The following is a 20,713-nucleotide window of genomic DNA, read 5'->3' on the forward strand; positions in this document are numbered from 1 at the left end:
AAAACCTGTTGTTGTCAAACAAGGACAGGGAAAAAAAGGTAAGCCCTTCAACCCCTCCTCACTTAACCATAGCAGAAATTTGGGGGCTCACACCTGCATCGATCGCAAAGCCAATTGGGAAATTGGAACCGGGAAACCAGATTGATCCCTAGCAATATTTTAAAACCTTAATAAAGGTTTTCTTGTTGTTTTCAGTGCTAGAGTACTAAATTGTCCACATTAGAGGCCAGTAACTTCCTAGAACAGAGTGAAGTAACTTGGACCAGGTTAAAATCCCTATCAGCTGATGAGTTGAGGAATGTAGCTGGGCAGTTAGAGATTACTATCCGTCCATAAGCTAGGAAGCCTGAAGTCCTAAAACTTGTGACCAACCAGTTTAAAATTGATACTGCAGAACCGGAGACAGGCACACAATCAGAAACAGACAAAGTAACATTAGCTAAGATACAGCTAGAACAGAGGAGACTAGAATTAGAATTCCAGGAAAGGGAGAAAGAAAGGGCTTTTCAAAAGAAGGAGGAAAGGGAGTTAAGGCAGCTTGAACTAACTAGGGGAAGACCCAAAACAACCAGTGAAGGCACTGCGAGTGAGGGAGTTACCCCTAGCTCAGGACCGGGTGCTGAGCTCTTAATGTTCTCCTCGTTGAAACAAAGTTCAATGAGGTGGATGTGGAAACATTTTTCATCTGTTTTGAAAAGTCTGCAAAACAGTTAAAGTGGCCAATAGACAGCTGGACAGTGTTATTGCAAAGCCCATGAGGTTTATTCACTATTGCCTGATGAGAGTTCATCAGACTATGAGCTGACTAAAAATGCTATGAGGGCATATGAGCTAGTACCGGAGGAATACCGACAAAATTTCTGAACCCTCCGAAAGCAACCGAAACAAGCTTACATTGAGTTCGAAAGGGTTAAGCAACTCACTTTTGACCGATGGGTACTGGGACTTAAGATAGAATCCACCTATGAAAATCTCAGAGAGGTGATCCTCCTCGAGGAGTTCAAAAACTCCACTTTCCATAAAAATACACGTGGATGAACAAATGGTTCCAAGAGCCAGGCAGGCAGCAATCCTGGTTGATAATTATACACTGGTTCACAAGCCCTTGCCCCAAGGAAACTCTTCCCTAGTAACCTCCAAAAATCTGAAAAGGCTAGAAGATGGGACGTTGATAGGAGAATGAACAGCCATGAGTGAGAAGGGAGAGCTGGAAACACAGGGGGCCTTGCTTAGGCCAAAAAGGAATGTGCTGAGAACAGGAGTGATGCCCGGAAGCCTGTATGTTTCCATTGTAACAAGGCAGGTCACCTTCAAGCTGACTGCTGGATGTTACGGGGAAAACCCATAGGTTTAGTCAGGGTACAGCAGACCAGGGCTGGAAAAGGGACCCTGATGGAATGCACAGCAGACCAGGCTGTGGCTTTAACTGCGGCAGTAAAACCCAGTAAACCTACCGCTGACAGTGCGGGAAAACATAACAAAATCCCTGAGAATTACCAGGATTTTGTGTTCAGAGGAAAAGTGACCCCCATTCTCCGAGTGAGGCAAGTAAGCCCACAGTCATACTTAGCGATACAGGGGCCACACAATCCCTTCTGCTGGGAAAAGGCATGACCTTTGGAGGAGTATTGGTATTGGAGGAAAGTATATGTCCATACCTTTATACTGGGTGCATCTGGAGTGCGACCTTGTTTCAGGACTGGTAACCGTGGGGATTGTCCCTAGTTCACCTATGGACGGGGTCAACCTGCTCCTGGGTAATGATCTGGCAGGGGCGAAGGTGGTAGCTTCCTCAGTGGGTTTAGAAAGGCCGAGAGAGGACAGGGAGACAGAGCAGTTACAGGAAAAGCTCCCTGGGCTTTTCCCTGATTGTGTGGTGACTCAGTCCATGGCCAAACAAGCTCCATCAGAGGAGGCAGAAATGGCACTTCAGGCAGATGACCCAACTGTCTGGCTATCTGAAACCTTCTTTGGGACGTTACAGCACCCAAAGGATGGGTTAAACAGGTCTTCCTTGGTCAAGGCTCAGCATGCCGACCCAGGGTTAAAAATGTTAGCACAGACTGCACAAACTGAAGATGAAGCAGAGGGAGTTCCAGAGTGGTACTGTTTAAAGGATGAGGTGCTGATGAGGAAGTGGAGACCTCTTCACAGACCTGCAGAACAAGAGTGAACAGTGTTCACCAGGTAGTGGTGCTGTCGAGTTACCATAGGGAAATACTGAGAATAGCCCACGAGATTCCAATGGCTGAATGTGTCAGTGTCAGAAAAACCCAAGCCCACATCATTTTCACTGCCATAACTCCACAAGGATGTGGTGGAGTTCGGTAAGACTTTCCACACATGCCAGGCTGTGAGGAAGCCTCTGCAATAAAACCTGCACCCCTAATTCCCATATTGCCTTTTGGGGAACCATTAAGCAGAGTGCTGGTTGATTGTGTGGGACCCCTGCCAAAAAAAGGGGGCTACCACTATCTTCTCACCATTATGGATGTGGCTACTCTATTTCCCGAGGCTATCCCTCGAAGAATTATCTCTGCCAAGGTAGTGGTGGAGGGGCCAATCCAATTCTTCACCCATTATGGGCTGCCTGCTGAGATCCAGTCAGATCAGGGCACAAATTTTATGTCCAGTATGTTTCAAAAGGTCATGGGCAATGTGGGCATAACCCAATAAAATCCTCAGTCTACCACGCACATTCACAAGGGGCTTTGGAGTGGTACCACCAGATCCTAAAGACAATAATCAGGGTATACTGCTATGAGGACCCCCATGACTAGGACAAACGGCTGGGATTTCTTCTGTTGCTACCAGAGACTCACCCAATAGGCTGAATTTTACCAGCCCTTCGCCACCATGGGTCGCAGCGGGGGGCCGGTACAATTCAGTGGGGAGGGGCCCGCCTCGACCCCCAACGTCGAGAAGGGCCCGCTGCATATTACCGGTGGTGGGGGAACCTCGGTGCAGCCCCACCACCCACTGCATGGTGGCAGACCCTTCATCTAAATATTTAAATTAAAAATAACGATATATAAATAAATTTAGCTGCAGGCGGCAGAGTTCCGAGGCGAGAACCTGGTGGGGAGGGGGCAGGAATAAACTTTTCAGGGTGGGAGGGGTGGGGGAGTGGGGTAAACACTGTTTATTGGTTATGGGGATGTTGGGAAGGGGTTGAAGGGCAAATGATAGAAGGTTGTGGGGAACAGTTTGGGTAGGGAATAAAGTGAGTTTTGTCAATGAGGGCCAATTAAATGACCATTGAGGGGTTGGGGTAGGGCCTCCATATCATACTTGTTTATTTACAAATAATCGGTGTAATATCGTGGGGGCTGTGTGGCGACATTTCCACAGTGGGCCGCCGTGAAGCGTGGCGCACTAATAAAATCCAGCCCAATGAGTCCACTGGCTTTAGTCCCTTTGAAATAGTTTATGGACATGAGCTGAGAGATCCTCTAAAACTAATCAAGCAGAGGTTTTTGGGGCACAGAGCAGAATCTTCCCTGTTAGACTACATCTCCATGTTCGGAGAACGGCTCACGAGAGCCTGTGCGGTGGCTCAGGAACACCTAAAAATCCCCCAGACAGCTATGAAAAGGCAAGTGGATAAACATGCCAAGACCAGAACATTTCAGCCCAGAGACCATGTGTTCGTGCTATTACCAATACAGGGAGAATTGAAAGCCTGGTTCAGCGGCCCGTACAGAGTAGGAATGAGAATTAGCCAGGTGAATTATATAATTGACATCCCAGATCGTAGAAAAAATCAAAGGCTGTGCCACATCAATACGTTAACATGGTATCACAGCCAGGAAGGGGACAAACAAGCACAAGTCTGACAGGCAGTCAGGAAAGAGGAGGGTGAAATGGACAGTGAGGACGAATTAGAGGAAATCCTGGAGGATTCTCTATCGTCTGGTTAGCTAACACTGAAATGTTAGGGAAATTAGACACCGTACTCTCCTATTTAAACGCAGAACAGAGAGGAGACCTAACAAAGCTGCTCACAGCATTTAAAGGGACATGCCGGGACAAATCATGGTGCACAACTCTAACCCTACACGATGTGGATGTAAAAGAAACCACTTCCATAAAACAAAATCCCTATCACCTAGGTCCCAGGAAACTGACTCAATTCGGGAGGAAATTCAGTATATTCTGGAGCACATGCTGATTGAGCCCAGTCAGAGCAGTTGGAGTTCCCCAGTTGTGTTGGTCTTGCGATGAAAGTGCTTCTATTTGTAAAATTGTTTTTGAGGATTTGTATTTTAGAGTTGTGGACATTGGTTTATTTGAGTAAACTGAAAAGACTCCATGGATTTTTTTTTTACAAAGGACACCGCGAGGTCTTGTTTGAAAACAATCTTTACTAGAAGTCACACGCCTTAAGCTCAATAAACAACAGAAACCTGGGGTGACTTGGGGAAGATGTTTACAAGTGGAGTGACATGTCAAGATTTATGATGGTCAGGAGGTCACTTTTGGGGTATTGTTTTGACTTTCTGGTTAGGTTGTGGACCGTTTTGAGTTATTTGGAGGTCAGCCTGCCAAGAGAGAAACACGCAGCTCATGTCTTTCTTCACTTCTTTGAAAAGCCCTGGGAGTTCAGTGTGTGTGAGAGCTACAACCCCTGATGCTGCATTTCTCCTGAGAGGGTGGAAAAACCTATCAGATTAATTCTCGATGCCGCCTGAAAAGAACTGCTCTAGAAAAGATCCCTGTGATCTATGTGTTCTCGGACACCAGACTGTGTACCATTTTGGGACACAATCTAGCTCATCCGTTTTCTTCAAGAATGAACAAGTATTTGGCCAAAGTGTTCTTTTTGTGTTTTTTTCTGTAAAAGCTCTGCAGAGAAAATTTCTTTACGCTTCAGTTAACCAACATGAGTGTATGTGTGAAAGGCTAAGGTAAAAGGGAACTTCCATATTTCAATCTGTCTGATAATTCTTTGCTTTGTTACTGGATAAGTATTGTTTTATAATACACTGATAATTTTGTTGTTTGTTAAAGAAACCTAGTTGGTGTATTTTATTCAGGATGAAGAGTAGATTATATGATTGACCATATCGGTAACTGGGTAAATATACATTGTGACACGTGGAGAAGTGGAACTAGAAAATAAAGTGCAGTCCTCCCATCTCAGTTGTAACATATAATTGGGGACTCTGCGGGATAACCCAAAGCTGACGACGTGCAATTCTAAGCGGGGTAATAATAATTGAGAAAAGGAACAGGAAAAACCAGGTTTCTTGTGCATTAGACTAAAGTTTACATTACCAGAATGTCTTTGTCAGTTGCTACATATGACCATTCTGGAGAAGCAGGACTTATCTCAGTGGTTTGAGACATTTAACCAAGGTTAAGCTAATAGCATTGGCAGCAAAATTGGTATTAGAGTTAAAACAAGGAGCGAAGAAAGCATACATAATTGAAGTATTGGAACAGGATTTGCAATTGGAAGAAGAAAAGGCAATCCAGATGGTAGTTCAGTTGAATTAGCTAAAATTCAGTTATAGATGAATCAGCTTGAGCTTGAACAGGAAAAAAAAATGAAAAAACTTGAGCTTGACCAGGAAAGAGAATTGACAATGAAGAAACTTGAACTTGAAAGAGAGGAAAGGACAAAGGAAAGAGAAAGAGAAACAGAAAGAGAAGGCAGGGAATTTGAATTAAAAGGCTGGAACTAGGGATGGCCTTGACTCCAGTGAAAATTTTGGTGAGGAAAGAACTGAACCCAGCCCAGGACCCAGTGGAGAGCTGTTTAAATTTGTACAAGCCCTCCCAAGGTTTGAGGAAAGGAATGTAGTGGCATTTTTCATTTCTTTTGAAAAGATAGCTTAACAGATGAAGAAAAAAGTTGGACACTGCTCAAAGCAGGTTGATAGGCAGAGCTCATGAAGTTCATGCCATGCTTTCTGAGGAGACTTCTGCAGATTATGAGATGGCAAAAAAGGCTATCCTCGCTGCTTTTGAGTTAGTCCCGGAAGCATATCGGAAGAAATTTCGGAACCTCCGGAGACAGCCGGGGCAGACTTATATAGAATTTGAGAGGGCAAATCAAACTAATTTTGATTGTGGATGCGAGGACTAAAGATAGAGGCCACATATGAGAAACTTTGGGAAATAATTCTCCTGGAATAACTTAAAAATTCACACTCTCCGTTAGTAAGAAACCATGTAGAGAACCAGAAAGTTTCAATAGCCAGACAGGCAACTGAGATTGCTGATGATTACGAGCTTGTTTACAAGCCAAAACCCTTTGTCCATCACCCCCCAAACCTGAGAAGGATAGAAGGCGGGAGGGTGAACGGAAGGCAAGTAGCCGGGGACAAGAAAGGACAGCTGGGAATGCCCTGGGATCTCCTCCTCAGGCCAGAAAGGAAGATGCTGAGGGTGGAAGTGAGGTCCGAAAGCCTAAGTGTTACCATTGCCACAAGGTGGGACACCTTTGTGCAGAATGCTGGAAGTTGTGGGGTAAACCCATGGAACTTATTGGGGTGCACAAGGCCAATGTACAGAAAGAGGCCCTGACCGAGAGTATGATGGATCAGGTGTAGCTCTGACTGCAGCTGCAAGGCCAAGTACAAAAACTACTGAGAGTGCGGGGGACGTGAGCAAAATGCCTGAATTCTTGTTTAAAGGAAAAGTAACTTCTTATCCCTCAAGTGAGGCAGGTAAACCTGTAGTTATACTTAGTGATACAGGAGCCAACCAAACTCCTTTGCTGGGGAATGGCATAACTTTTCCACCAGGGTGCACAGGTTTTAGTGACAGGTATCGGCAGGGAGTATATACCCATACCTTTGTGTCAGGTACACACGGCATCTGACCTAGGGCTGCATTTTAATAGCTTGCTGCCATTCTCAGTGGTGAGCTTCAAAAAGTGTGCCATGGAGGGGGCGGACCTCCTGCCCCCGATGACGTCGAGGGGGCGATCCCTGGCAATGGCGTCTGGCTACACTGCGCAGGCACTGGCGCATTTTTAAAGTTCTTCAAACCCTTCAGTGACATTCAAATTTTTAAAGGTCCCAGTCTCCAGGAAATAAAAATAACATTTTAATTCAACTTTGAATCGCCTCTCACACCACCCCCCCAGGAGTAATCGATATATAAATTGCCCTCTCCCTCCAAAAAAAGCATTTATTCAGATCCCGAACTTTCCCCCCCAAACTTTATATCCTTTGACTCTCAACCCCTTCCCACCACCCCGTAACCAAGAGGAAGAGTTTTCCCCGCTCCCCCCTCCCACCCCGAAAACCTCACTCCTCCCCCCTCCCTACCAGTGTTATGCCTCGGATCTCTGAACGGAGATTCGAAGGTGTGGAAATTCCAGCCACCACCCGGAATATCGGCATGGGATGGTCGTCGCTACAATGTAAGGCATTATTCATTCATTATAATTTAGTTAAATATTTAAACTAAGGCTCCACCACCGAGTGGCAGCAGGCCGCCCCGAGGCCTCGCCGCCGCTGGTAAAATGGGGCGGGGCCTTATGGCGCGAGGCCCGTGGCGGGTGTTTCCTGGAAGTATTTTCTGGCCACCTGCCATGAACCCGACATCGGGAGGCTCATAAAATTCAGCCTCTAATGTCTGGAACGGTAACTGTAGGAGTTGTCCATAGTTTGCCTGTAGATGGAATTGACATACTCCTGGGGAATGATTTGGCTGGAGCAAAGGTAGTAGCTTCTCCAGTAGTCACGGAAAGACCAAGTGAAGTCAAAGTAACAGTAGAGTTACAGGAAACTGTTCCTGGAGTTTTTCCTTCATGTGTAGTGACCTGAGCAATGGCTAAACAAGTTCTATTGTCAGAAGTAAAATTGGCACCACAGACAGACAGTTGCATATCTGAAATTTTCTTTGGGGATTTGGATAATCAGCAGGAAATGTTCAGTAAGTCTTCTCTGATCAAGGCTCAGCAAGCCGATCCAGAGTTAACTAAAGTGGCTCTAACTGAAGCTGAAGTAAAAATAGTTCCGGAAGGTTACTATATTAAAATGGGATTCTGAGGAGGAAGTGGAGACCTCCTCACAGACCAGCTGTTGAAGAATGGACAGTAGTTCACCAGATAGTGGTACCGCCCAAGTATCGCAGGGAAATATTAAGGATAGGCCATGAAATTCCTATAGTGGGACATGTGGGGAACCGAAAGACCCAATCACGTATAAGTTGACATTTTTACTGGCCAGGTCTTTCCAAGGATGTGGTTCAGTTTTGTAAAACGTGCCATATGTGTCAGATTTTGGGAAAACTGCAACCTGCCATAAAATCAGCACCTCTAATTCCCATACCAGTTTTTGGGGAACCATTTGGTCGGGTGTTGGTAGACTGTGTAGGACCTTTACTAAAAACAAAAGCGGGACACCAATACATACTGACTATCATGGATTCAGCTACTCAGTTCCCAGAGGTCATTCACTTGGGAACAATTTCTGCTAAGGTAGTGGTACAGAAGTTAACCCAGTTATTTAATAGATATAGGTTACCGAAAGAGATTCAGTCGGATCAAGGTTCCAATTTTCTGTCTAAATTTTTCAGCAAGTTTTGGGTAATTTGGGTATAACAGTCCGAAGTTGGGAAACAGCTGTTCCCGATGTCAGCAACTGTCAGCTGTGAAACTGACTTGAGATTTTTAAAAAATGATCAACTATCTGCTGACTGTTCCCGCTCTCTGCAACTGTCAGAGAGTGAGAGACAGAGAAGAGAGAGAGAGGGGGACAGAGAGAGCGAGAGAGAGAGAGAGAAAGGGGGATAGAAAGAGAGAGAAAGAGGGGGACAGAGACAGAGAAAGGGGGACAGAGAGGCCAGGACAGAGAGAGAGAAAGGGGGGAGAGAAAAAGGGGGACAGAGAGAGAGAGAGAAAAATGGGGATAGAGAAAGAGGGGGACAGAGAGCGAGAAAGGGGACGGGGCAACAGAGAGGGAGAGAGAGAAAAAGGGGGACAGACATAGTGAGAGGGTGGCAGAGAGAGAGAGGGGCAGAGAGAAAGAGAGAGGGGGCAGAGAGAGAGAGTGAAAGAGAGTGATCAAGATTACTTCTGACAGAATGCCCTCTATCTGGAATACTCCGCATCGCTACAAAAAATGTGCAGTGTTACGACCGAGGCGGGAAGAGTGCACTGTTAATTCAGTCCCACCTCTCCACAGGTCACAACATATATTTACATTTTCCCACTTAGTGAAACAATCAATCAGATATTCTATTTTTCTCCAGAATAAAGCACATCAGCTAGGTTTCTTTGATAAAAAACAAAACTATGTGCTTATTACAAACTAAGTCTTAACCAATAATAAAGAAAACATACACGGCAATTAAAATATTAAAGTCCCTTTTTTTATCCTAGCCCTCACACTCACACACATACATGCACAACCGGTTAACTGGGGAAAAAAAACAGATTTTTGTTTACAGCTGTTGCAAAGAAATAGAATGAATAACAAAAAGCTTAGACCAAAGAAAAGGTATGGAAGTCCTTTGTTTGGTGAGGTATCCCAAAAGGTGAATAGGTGGCTGCCGCTAGGAATCTTTCTAAAACAGTTCTTTTCAGGCCATATTGATGAACAGTCTAGGTAGGCTTTCAAGAGATGCAGCTACAGAAGGCATACATCAGGTGTGCAGCAACAAAGGTTTCAATTCTCACACGTTCGTGCAAAATTCTTTCAAAGATGCAAGGTTTCTGCAAACATTCAGGATTTCGTCAATACAGCAGGCAACAGGAAACCACACTTGACACAGGAATTTCTTTTCAAGAGAAAGATGGGCTGGCTGGATCTTCTGTTCTCCTGGCAATTCAGGAAGCAAACGTCTTTCTGCTTTTGGCCAAACACCCACTGGCTTTTTAACAAAATAAAACAAAAACCTTTCCAGAGGCAAGTCCTATGACAGCCATAAAACCTGACTTGTCAATAAACAAATAGCTCTTCAGGTTGAAACACAACCCCTGATTGGGTCCTTTGCAAACAGGTGCCTTCCAGTAAAACTTGTTTACATTCAGTCCAAATCATCTGGCAACTTCTTTTAAATACAACCACAAAGTTCAGCCTCTTCAGTTTTAAAATATAGATTCTCAATTTTTTTTTTTTTACAGAAAATGGAAACCTACATAACAACGGGCAAACCTTGACTACTTGTGCAAGCAAAAATAAAACGAGCACATGGCCATATGAATTAGGAGCAGAAGCAGGCCATTCGGCCCCTCTAGCCTGCTCCGCCAATCAATAAGATCATGGCTGTTCTGTGTGTCTTGAATTCCACACTCCCATCTACCCCTGCTAACCACTGCTTCCCTTGCCTAACAAGAATCTATCTACCCTCGCCTTAAAATTATTCAATGACCCTGCCTCCACCACCTTCTGAGGCAGAGTTCCAAAGTCACACAATCCTCTGAGAGAAAAAAATTTCTCCTCATCTTTGTCCTAAAAGGGCGCCCCCTAACTTTAAAACAGTGCCCCCAAGTTCTGGGCTCCCCCACAAGAGGAAACAGCATTTCCACATCCACCTTGTCAAGACCGTTCAGGATCTTATATACCTCAGTCAAGTCTCTCCTCACTCTTCTAAACTCCAGTGAAAACAAGCCCAGTCTGTCCAACCTTTCCTCATAAGACAACTTGCTCGTTCCAGCTATCAATCTAGTAAACCTCCTCTGAACCACCTCCAATGCATTCACATCTTTCCTTAAATAAGGAGACCAAAACTGCACACAGTATTCGAGATGTGGTCTCACCAATGCCCTGTATAACTGAAGCATAACATCCTTACTTTTATTTTCAATTCCTTTTGTAATAAAGGATTGCATTCCATTAGTCTTGTTGATTACTTGCTGTATCTGAATACTAACTTTTGCTGACTCATGCACTAGAATACCTAGATCCCTCTGCACCTCGGAATTCTGCAGTTGTTTCCTGTTTAAAAAATACTGTTTTTTTACTCTTCCTGCCAAAGTGAATAACTTCACATTTTCCACATTTTACTTCATCTGCCAGATCTTTTGCCCACTCACTCAACCTATCTATATCGGTCTGCCAGCTCCTTATGTCCTCTTCACAACTTACTTTCCTACCTATCTTTGTGTCATCTGCAAATTTAGCTACCATGTCATTGCTCCCCTCATCTAAGTCATTGATATAAATTGTAAAAAGCTGAGGCCCCAGCACAGACCCCTGTGGGACTCCACTCATTACCTCCTGCCATCCATTTATGCATACTCTCTGTCTTCTGCCAGTCAACCAATCTTCTATCCATGCTAATATGTTACCCACTACCCCATGAACTCCTACTTTGTGCAATAACCTTTTATGTGGCACCTTGTCAAGTGCCTTTTAGAAATCCAATTACAGTACGTCCATGGGCTCCCCTTTATCCACGGCACACGTTACCCCTTCAAAGAACTCCAATAAATTGGTTAAACATGATTTCCCTTTCACAAAGCCATGCTGACTATTCCCGATTGAGTTTTTCTAAGTGCCCAGCTATAGGCTCCTTAATGATCAATTCTAACACTTTCCCCATGATAGACATCAAGCTAGCTGGCCTATAGTTTCCTGTTTTCTGCCTCCCCGCCTTCTTGAATAGACGGGTTATATTTGCTATTTTCTAGTCTGATGAAACCTTTCCAGAATCGAGCGAATTTTGAAAAATTGAAAAATTAACGCATCTACTACCTCATTAGCCATCTCTTTTAAGAAAGGTTTCTCACTCAATCAGCATCGAACATAGTGAAGAGAAAGTAAGTCAATAAATTAGTCTTCTTATTTAAAGCTTCTTCACAAAAATGTACATTTGCTGCTGTTTTGATTAATAGTAAGATAACATTTAATGCCTTTATCTTTCCAAAATTGTCTCACTGGCCCCCCTTGTAAGACCAAAATTGTGATGTGGCCCCCACGCGAAAAGGTAGGTCAACCCTGGTCTAGAATTTGTTTGGTTTGCCACTAGGACTTCACCTCATGAGTTTAACGGTTTTAGTCCATTTGAATTCGTTTATGGACATGAGGTAGTAGGTCCTCTAAAACTTATCAGGTCAGAGTGTCTGGTATACAGTATAATACACAGATCAGAGTGTGTAATATGCAGCATAACACATATGTCAGAGTGTGTAATATACAGCATAATACCTGGAACAGAGTGTGTTATATACAGCATAACATCCAAGTCAGAGTGTGTTATATACAACAGAACACCCAGGTCAGTGTATGCAGTATATAGCAAAACAGCCAGGCCAGGTCAGAATGTGTAGCGTACACCATAATACACATGTCAGAGTGTGTAATATAGGGCATAACACAGTGTAGAGTGTCTAATATACCGCATGACACACAGGTCAGTGTGTAATATGCAGCATGTGCACATGTCATAAAGTGTAATATATAGCATAATACACAGGTCAGAGTATGTAATATATAGCATTACAGTTCCAAGTGTGTAATATAGAGCATAACTCACAGGTCAGAGTGTGTAATCTACAACATAACACACAGGTCAGAGTGTGTAGTATACAACATACTACACAGGGCAGTGTGTGTAATATGGAACTTAACATCCAGGTCAGAGTCTGTTGTATACTGCATAATGCACAGCTTAGTGTGTAATATACAGCAGAATACACAGGACAAAGTGTGTAATATACAGCATAACACCCCAGTCAGCTGTCTGGTATAAAGTATCATACACAGATCTGAGCATGTAATATGCAGCATAATACTTGGGGTGACTGTGTAATATAGAGCATAAAACCCAAGTCAGAGTCTGCAGTATACATCACAAAACGCAGGTCAGTGTGTCGTATACAGTATAACACAGGTCAGAGAATGAAATATACAGCATAATACACAGGTCTGAGTGTGTAATATGCAGCATAACACACATGCCAGAATGTGTAACGTACGGCATAACACCCAGATCAAAGTGTGTAATATACAGCATAATACACAGGTAGGAGTGTATAATATACAGCCTAGCACCCCGGTCAGTGTATGCAGTATATAGCGAAAAACACATTTCAGAGTGTGTAATATACAGCATAACACACAGGTCAGAGCGTGTAATATACAGCAGAACACTCCGTGTAGAGTGTCTAATATGCAGCATTACGCATAGGGGAGACTATGCAATATACAGCATAATACACAGGCCAAAGTGTGACCCCATTTCCAAGACCCAGGGTGTACATATTTAAATTTAAAATGTTTATCCTTTTGTTAAAGTTTATTTAAAGAGCAAATAAACCCAACAGACTGTTTCTGAACCCCAACTGTTTCTGGGCTCATTTCAAATGTACACAGTTCTTTGATTCACATGAGATCTGCAAAAAAAGAATAGATTTGTTGCTGCAGTGGCTTTGCAATCTGCGGCAACGAGGAGAGACTTGCATGTATATAGGGCCTTCCACAACCTCAGGACTTCCAAAATGCTTCACAGCCAATGAAGTAGTTTTAAACTGAAGTCACTGTTGTAAAGTAGGGAAATACAGCAGCCAATTTGTGCACAGCAAACTCCCACAAATTGTTTCACCCCATAAATAATATAGAAGGTGTATTAGAAAACAGGGATATATCTGTGATTGCAATCCCAAAGTGAAATCTCACTTGACAGGGGGTGTAGGGTCAGTACCCCAGCCCTGTGGTGCTCCTGGTGTTTGGGCCGTTAACCCTCATCTGAATGCACAGCTCCTTTTCCTAAACTCTGCCTCCTTCTCACTCAGGCTGCCACTTACCGATGACAGAGAATGGCTTCCTGGCGTAGCGAATGCGCCCCATCCACCCACGATACCGACAGCAGCAGCCTGCTGCCCAGATCCGTATGATGAACTCCAGGCCAAGCACCACGATCATCACAAACTCCTGCCAGAGGAATGCAGAACAAAATCAGCAGCAACTCCCAGTTGCTGTTAAAAACAGAGCCAGCTGTTGATGGGAGAATATTCACCTTAATGAACAGCAGTAATAGGGCTAGATTCATAAATGTGGGAAGAATTCATACAGTTAGCATAGGTCTATCATTCTCTATCATTAATAAAATAATAAACAAAAGCTGCCACCAGCCACAAACCTCAAACACTCTTTTCTCTAGAAAGAGAAGATAAAGAGGTGACCTGACAAAGGTCTTTAAAATCCTAAAGGGATTTGATAGTATAGACACAGGGAAAATGCTTCTACTTGTGGAGGAGTCCAAAATTAGGGGCCAAAATATAAGATAGTCACCAATAAATCTAATAGGAAATGGATAATGTAATATGTATTAATATTGCCATGAACATGTATTATGCCGAATGATAATTTTTTAAATCCATCATTTGGAAACCTGAATTAACCATTAAAAAGAATCAGGAGACAGAAAAACCTGATAAAAGACCACTGCTAGCAGCTAAAATGGCCACCACAATTTGCATCGAAATACCTTACATTCCAAGGTATCGAGGTGGAGACAAATGTTAGTCCTCATCCAGAACGATGGTGAGAATTTTGGAATGGATTACCAGGCCCTGCCTTAATTAACAAGACATTAAAGGCAATCTTGGAACATTAACACTGGTGGAGACGAGCCACTCAAAGGATAATCCTGGAACAATGGGACCCTAAGAGATTGGAATGCTTATACATGATCCAGTTAAGTTGCAGAAGAGACAATACACTGGGACATCATGTGACAGACTCTCCATCTGTGTGAAACTAGTTGCCCTTCTCTGTACAGGCAGACAAGCACTTGATTTTGACCAGTGAAGGGTCCAAGTCCTCTCTCTCTCTCCCTCTATCTGTCTATCTGTCCAGGCCATCCTACAAGTTGGAACCCGGCCTGCTGACTGCAAACATCCAAGCCTATCATTGTTGCAGATAGAGACCCCAGGAAGAAAACCATCTGCATCACTGTCTCCAGGAAAACCCTGAACCAATTGGCCATCTCTACCAGCCAGAAATTTCAGGACCACTGAGTTCAGCTGGAAGACAACTGAATTACCAGACTCCACAGACTGTATATTCTTTTTATTGTTCCCGACTCTAACCTAACTAATTTATTCTTCTCCACTCTGTAACCTATTTGTGTGTGTGTGTGTGTGTGTGTGTGATTCTTGTGTGTGTGTGAGTAAGTTAGAGTGTAGTTGATTATTTTACTTAGATCGGATTTTGGTTTTAAGTACAATAAACTAACCTCATTCTTGTTTAAACTCAAGAAAACCTGTCTGATTGGTTCTTTTATGATTATAGCATATAAAGGGTTAAACACTCACTTTATTGGTAAGCACGTCCACTGTTTAAAAGAAATAAACCCTGTTGCGGTTAAACCAGGAGATGGACAAGGGGGGAGACTTTCAACCCCTCTTCACCCGATCGTAACAATAGGTAGTGCAGAGACTCCTTGTTCCTTATGAACTGGAGGGCACAGTGATATATCTGGTAATGTAGCAATCACTTGCTCCTTAGGCCATTACACTGCACTGAATTCAGAGCCAAGTCATAGGAGAGGAAGAGCATAGCATTGGCTCAATCCCTGTTTGGATACCTTTTTGGCAAAAACTCCACAAGACAGAAGGGTATTATAACAGAAAGTGGTACGGATCTCTGCACCGAGCCCAGCTATTCTCGAGCAGACTCACTCAAATACCAATCCAATCTTCCTGTATATGTTACCATATTCTCTGTGCTGCCGTGCAGTCTATTCAGAACAACAAAAACCAATTTTCACGAAGTCTCACTATAATTTACAATATGTAAATAATGCAAATCTTGGCTAACAAGAGAAATGTCAACCAGTGAAGCCACATTAGCCAAGCCAGTGAGTTATTCCTAGTTCCTCTCGAATCATGTTGAGTGGAGGAGAGATCAATTCAGGAGCATACAGCAGCACCCCACCCACCCACCGTAAAATTCTGGCCACTGATTATGGACAGTAAAGGGAAAAGAACTGGGGTTTGAAATCTCTCTCAATTCTGTCCATAACAATAGTAAATATTGATTTAACTTGGTGAAATATTGACAGTAAACTATGATTTAATTCAGTGAAACACTGACAAACTTTGATTTAACTCAGTGAAATACTGACAATAAACTTTGATTTAACTCAGTGAAACACTGACAATAACAACGTTTAACCTAGTGAAACACTGTCAGGAAAACAATGATTTAATAAGCAAAACATTGACAGTAAATAATGATTTAACTCAGTGAAGCATTGGTAGTAATCATTGACTTCACTTACTGAAACATGGTGAGTAAACTTTGATGTAACTCAGTGTAACACCGAGAGTAAACAATAATTAACTTGGAGAAACACAACTGTAAACATTGATTTAACTCAGTGAAGCACTGACAATAACAATTGATTTAACTCAATGAAACAGTGAAAATATATAGATTGATTTTACTCCGTGAAAGTCTCACAAGAAATAAATATTTAACTCAGTAAACATTGATTTTACTCAGTGTAACACTAATAGTGTGATGGTGTCCACATGAGCAGATTGCGTTCTATGCAGCTGACTTGTTGAGTGCTTTGACTTTGGATTCAAAGTGTGTTTGTGAGACCAGCCCTGATTTGGAACTGAAACTAAAATGCCTTAATGTCATGAGAGGTCAGAATAAGGTTAAACAAACAAACAGCTTTTTTACCAGAGACATGTGATCGCAGCTGAGGTTTCAGTTTTCACAAGGGACCTTAGAAAGTGGTTGTTTAAAGAGACTGAAAATGAAGCAGGCTGGAGTGGTCATTTTGGCTGTGAGAGGGAGCCATGTTGAACAGTAGAATGCCTGTGCTAAAAATGTAAATTATCAAGTGGTTTATGAAAAGATTGTCCAATGGTACAAGGCCTTGAGTTTGGAACCTATGTCCTGGTCCACTATAGGGAATCAAGAAACAGATTTTTGGTGCTTCCAGAGAGGCTGCTTAGAATTGAAACAGACTACAAAGCAGCCAGTTGAAGCAGTTATTTTCATTGTGGGCAGGGGAGCCTGAATTCTGAGGCTGACCGTTGGTGAATAGGACTAGTGGCAGCTATCTTTGGTGACTTAAAGAGTTATCCATGGAACCACACCATCAGGATGGTAGTGGGCAAGGCCAAGGTTAGAATTAGAATTAGAACATTACAATGCAGTACAGGCCCTTCGGCCCTCGATGTTGCGCCGACCTGTGAAACCATCTGACCTACACTATTCCATTTTCATCCATATGTCTATCCAATGACCACTTAAATGCCCTTAAAGTTGGCGAGTCTACTACTGTTGCAGGCAGGGCATTCCACGCCCCTACTACTCTCTGAGTAAAGAAACTACCTCTAACATCTGTCCTATATCTATCACCCCTCAACTTAAAGCTATGTCCCCTCGTGTTTGCCATCACCATCCGAGGAAAAAGACTCCCACTATCCACCCTATCTAACCCTCTGATTATCTTATATGTCTCTATTAAGTCACCTCTCCTCCTCCTTCTCTCCAACGAAAACAACTTCAAGTCCCTCAGCCTTTCCTCGTAAGACCTTCCCTCCATACCAGGCAACATCCTAGTAAATCTCCTCTGCACCCTTTCCAAAGCTTCCACATCCTTCCTATAATGCGGTGACCAGAACTGCACGCAATAGTCCAGGTGCGGCCTCACCAGAGTTTTGTACAGCTGCAGCATGACCTCGTGGCTCCGAAACTCGATCCCCCTACTAATAAAAGCTAACACACCATATGCCTTCTTAACAGCCCTATTAACCTGGGTAGCAACTTTCAGGGATTTATGTACCTGGACACCAAGATCTCTCTGCTCATCTACACTACCAAGAATCTTCCCATTAGCCCAGTACTCTGCATTCCTGTTACTCCTTCCAAAGTGAATCACCTCACACTTTTCCGCATTAAACTCCATTTGTCATCTCTCAGCCCAGCTCTGCAGCCTATCTATGTCCCTCTGTACCCTACAACATCCTTCGGCACTATCCACAACTCCACCGACCTTCGTGTCATCCACAAATTTACTAACCCACCCTACTACACCCTCTTCCAGGTCATTTATAAAAATGACAAACAGCAGTGGCCCCAAAACAGATCCTTGCGGTACACCACTAGTAACTAAACTCCAGGATGAACATTTGCCATCAACCACCACCCTCTGTCTTCTTTCAGCTAGCCAATTTCTGATCCAAAGCTCTAAATCACCTTCAACCCCATACTTCTGTATTTTCTGCAATAGCCTACCGTGGGGAACCTTATCAAACGCCTTACTGAAATCCATTTACACCACATCCACTGCTTTACCCTCATCCACCTGTTTGGTCACCTTCTCGAAAAACTCAATAAGGTTTGTGAGGCATGACCTACCCTTCACAAAACCGTGCTGACTATCGCTAATGAACTTATTCTTTTCAAGATGATTATAAATCCTGTCTCTTATAACCTTTACCAACATTTTACCCACAACCGAAGTAAGGCTCACAGGTCTATAATTACCAGGGCTGCCTCTACTCCCCTTCTTGAACAAGGGGACAACATTTGCTATCCTCCAGTCTTCCGGCACTATTCCTGTCGACAATGATGACATAAAGATCAAGGACAAAGGCACTGCAATCTCCTCCCTGGCTTCCCAGAGAATCCTAGGATAAATCCCATCTGGCCCAGGGGACCTATCTATTTTCACACTTTCCAAAATTGCTAACACCTCCTCCTTGTGAACCTCAATCCCATCTAGCCTAGTAGTCTGAATCTCAGTATTCTCCTCGACAACGTTTTCTTTCTCTACTGTAAATACCGACGAAAAATATTCATTTAACGCTTCCCCTATCTCCTCTGATTCCACACACAACTTCCCACTACTATCCTTGATTGGCCCTAATCTAACTCTAGTCATTCTTTTATTCCTGATATACCTATAGAAAGCCTTAGGGTTTTCCTTGATCCTATCCGCCAATGACCTCTCGTGTCCTCTCCTTGCTCTCCTTAGCTCTCCCTTTAGATCCTTCCTGGCTAGTTTGTAACTCTCAAGCGCCCTAACTGAGCCTTCACGTCTCATCCTAACATAAGCCTTCTTCTTCCTCTTGACAAGTGCTTCAACTTCTTTAGTAAACCACGGCTCCCTCGCTCGACAACTTCCTCCCTGCCTGACAGGTACATACTTATCAAGGACACGCAGTAGCTGCTCCTTGAATAAGCTCCACATTTCGATTGTGCCCATGCCCTGCAGTTTCCTTCCCCATCCTCCGCATCCTAAATCTTGCCTAATCGCATCATAATTTCCTTTCCCCCAGCTGTAATTCTTGCCCTGCGGTATATACCTGTCCCTGCCCATCGCTAAGGTAAACCTAACCGAATTGTGATCACTATCACCAAAGTGCTCACCGACATCTAAATCTAACACCTGGCCGGGTTCATTACCCAGTACCAAATCCAATGTGGCATCGCCCCTGGTTGGCCTGTCTACATACTGTGTCAGAAAACCCTCCTGCACACACTGGACAAAAACTGACCCATCTAAAGTACTCGAACTATAGTATTTCCAGTCAATATTTGGAAAGTTAAAGTCCCCCATAACAACTACCCTGTTACTCTCACCCCTGTCGAGAATAATCTTCGCTATCCTTTCCTCTACATCTCTGGAACTATTCGGAGGTCTATAGAAGACTCCCAACAGGGTGACCTCTCCTCTCCTGTTTCTAACCTCGGCCCATACTACCTCAGTAGACGAGTCCTCAAACGTCATTTCTGCCGCTGTAATACTCTCCTTGATTAACAATGCCACACCCCCCCCTCTTTTACCATCTTCTCTGTTCTTACTGAAACATCTAAATCTTGGAACCTGCAACATCCATTCCTGCCCCTGCTCTATCCATGTCTCTGAAATGGCCACTACATCGAGATCCCAGGTACCAACCCATGCTGCAAGCTCACCCACCTTATTCCAGATGCTCCTGGCGTTGAAGTAAACACACTTTAAACCAAGTTCTTGCTTGCCAGTGCCCTCTTGCGTCCTTGTAACCTTATCCCTGACCTCACTACTCTCAACATCCTGTACACTGGACCTACACTTTAGGTTCCCATTCCCCTGCTGAATTAGTTTAAATCCCCCCGAAGAGCACTAGCAAATCTCCCCCCCAGGATATTGGTACCCCTCTGGTTCAGGTGAAGACCATCCTGTTTGTAGAGGTCCCACCTACCCCAGAAAGAGCCCCAATTATCCAGGAAACCAAAACCCTCCCTCCTACACCATCCCTGCAGCCACGTGTTCAACTCCTCTCTCTCCCTATTCCTCGCTTCGCTATCACGTGGCACGGGCAACAACCCAGAGATAACAACTCTGTTTGTTCTCGCTCTAAGCTTCCACCCTAGCTCCCTGAATTTCTGCCTTAAATCCCCATCTCTCTTCCTACCTATGTCGTTGGTGCCTATGTGGACCACGACTTGGGGCTGCTCCCCCTTAAGGATCCCAGAAGGGTGGCAAGACCAAAAGGTTAAAGGGAAGAGTGCATCACTCGCTATTGATAGGACATCGTTACTTCTGTATCCGCATCCTGGAGGACAGGACTTGGAAAACTACCTGAGGTAGTTTCTTATTTTGATGTACTTTGTGACGGTTTGGCAATATCCTGCTGAAAGGACTGCCAAAGGCAGAGATGACCCTGCCCTGGCAACTGAGGTTTTGCTACTCTCCTGGCAGACTCTCTGATGGCCCTTGCTGCTGGCCAATCCTCTCATCCAGCAGAATGGGTAACCGGAAATCTCACCCAACAGTTTGGTTACCCGATATATCCAAT

General features: G+C 43.8%; 1 protein-coding gene across 1 annotated transcript in view; it reads right to left on the reverse strand.

The window, feature by feature from the left end:
- Nucleotides 1–20,713, reverse strand: part of kcnq5a (potassium voltage-gated channel, KQT-like subfamily, member 5a) — a 138,691-nt gene that overhangs the window by 95,353 nt on the left and 22,625 nt on the right. The window contains 1 exon segment of the mRNA XM_068028417.1: nucleotides 13,709–13,835. Coding sequence (XP_067884518.1) covers nucleotides 13,709–13,835 — 127 coding nt within the window.

Source organism: Heterodontus francisci, chromosome 3 (genome assembly GCF_036365525.1).
Source record: "Heterodontus francisci isolate sHetFra1 chromosome 3, sHetFra1.hap1, whole genome shotgun sequence".
Lineage (NCBI taxonomy): Eukaryota > Metazoa > Chordata > Chondrichthyes > Heterodontiformes > Heterodontidae > Heterodontus > Heterodontus francisci.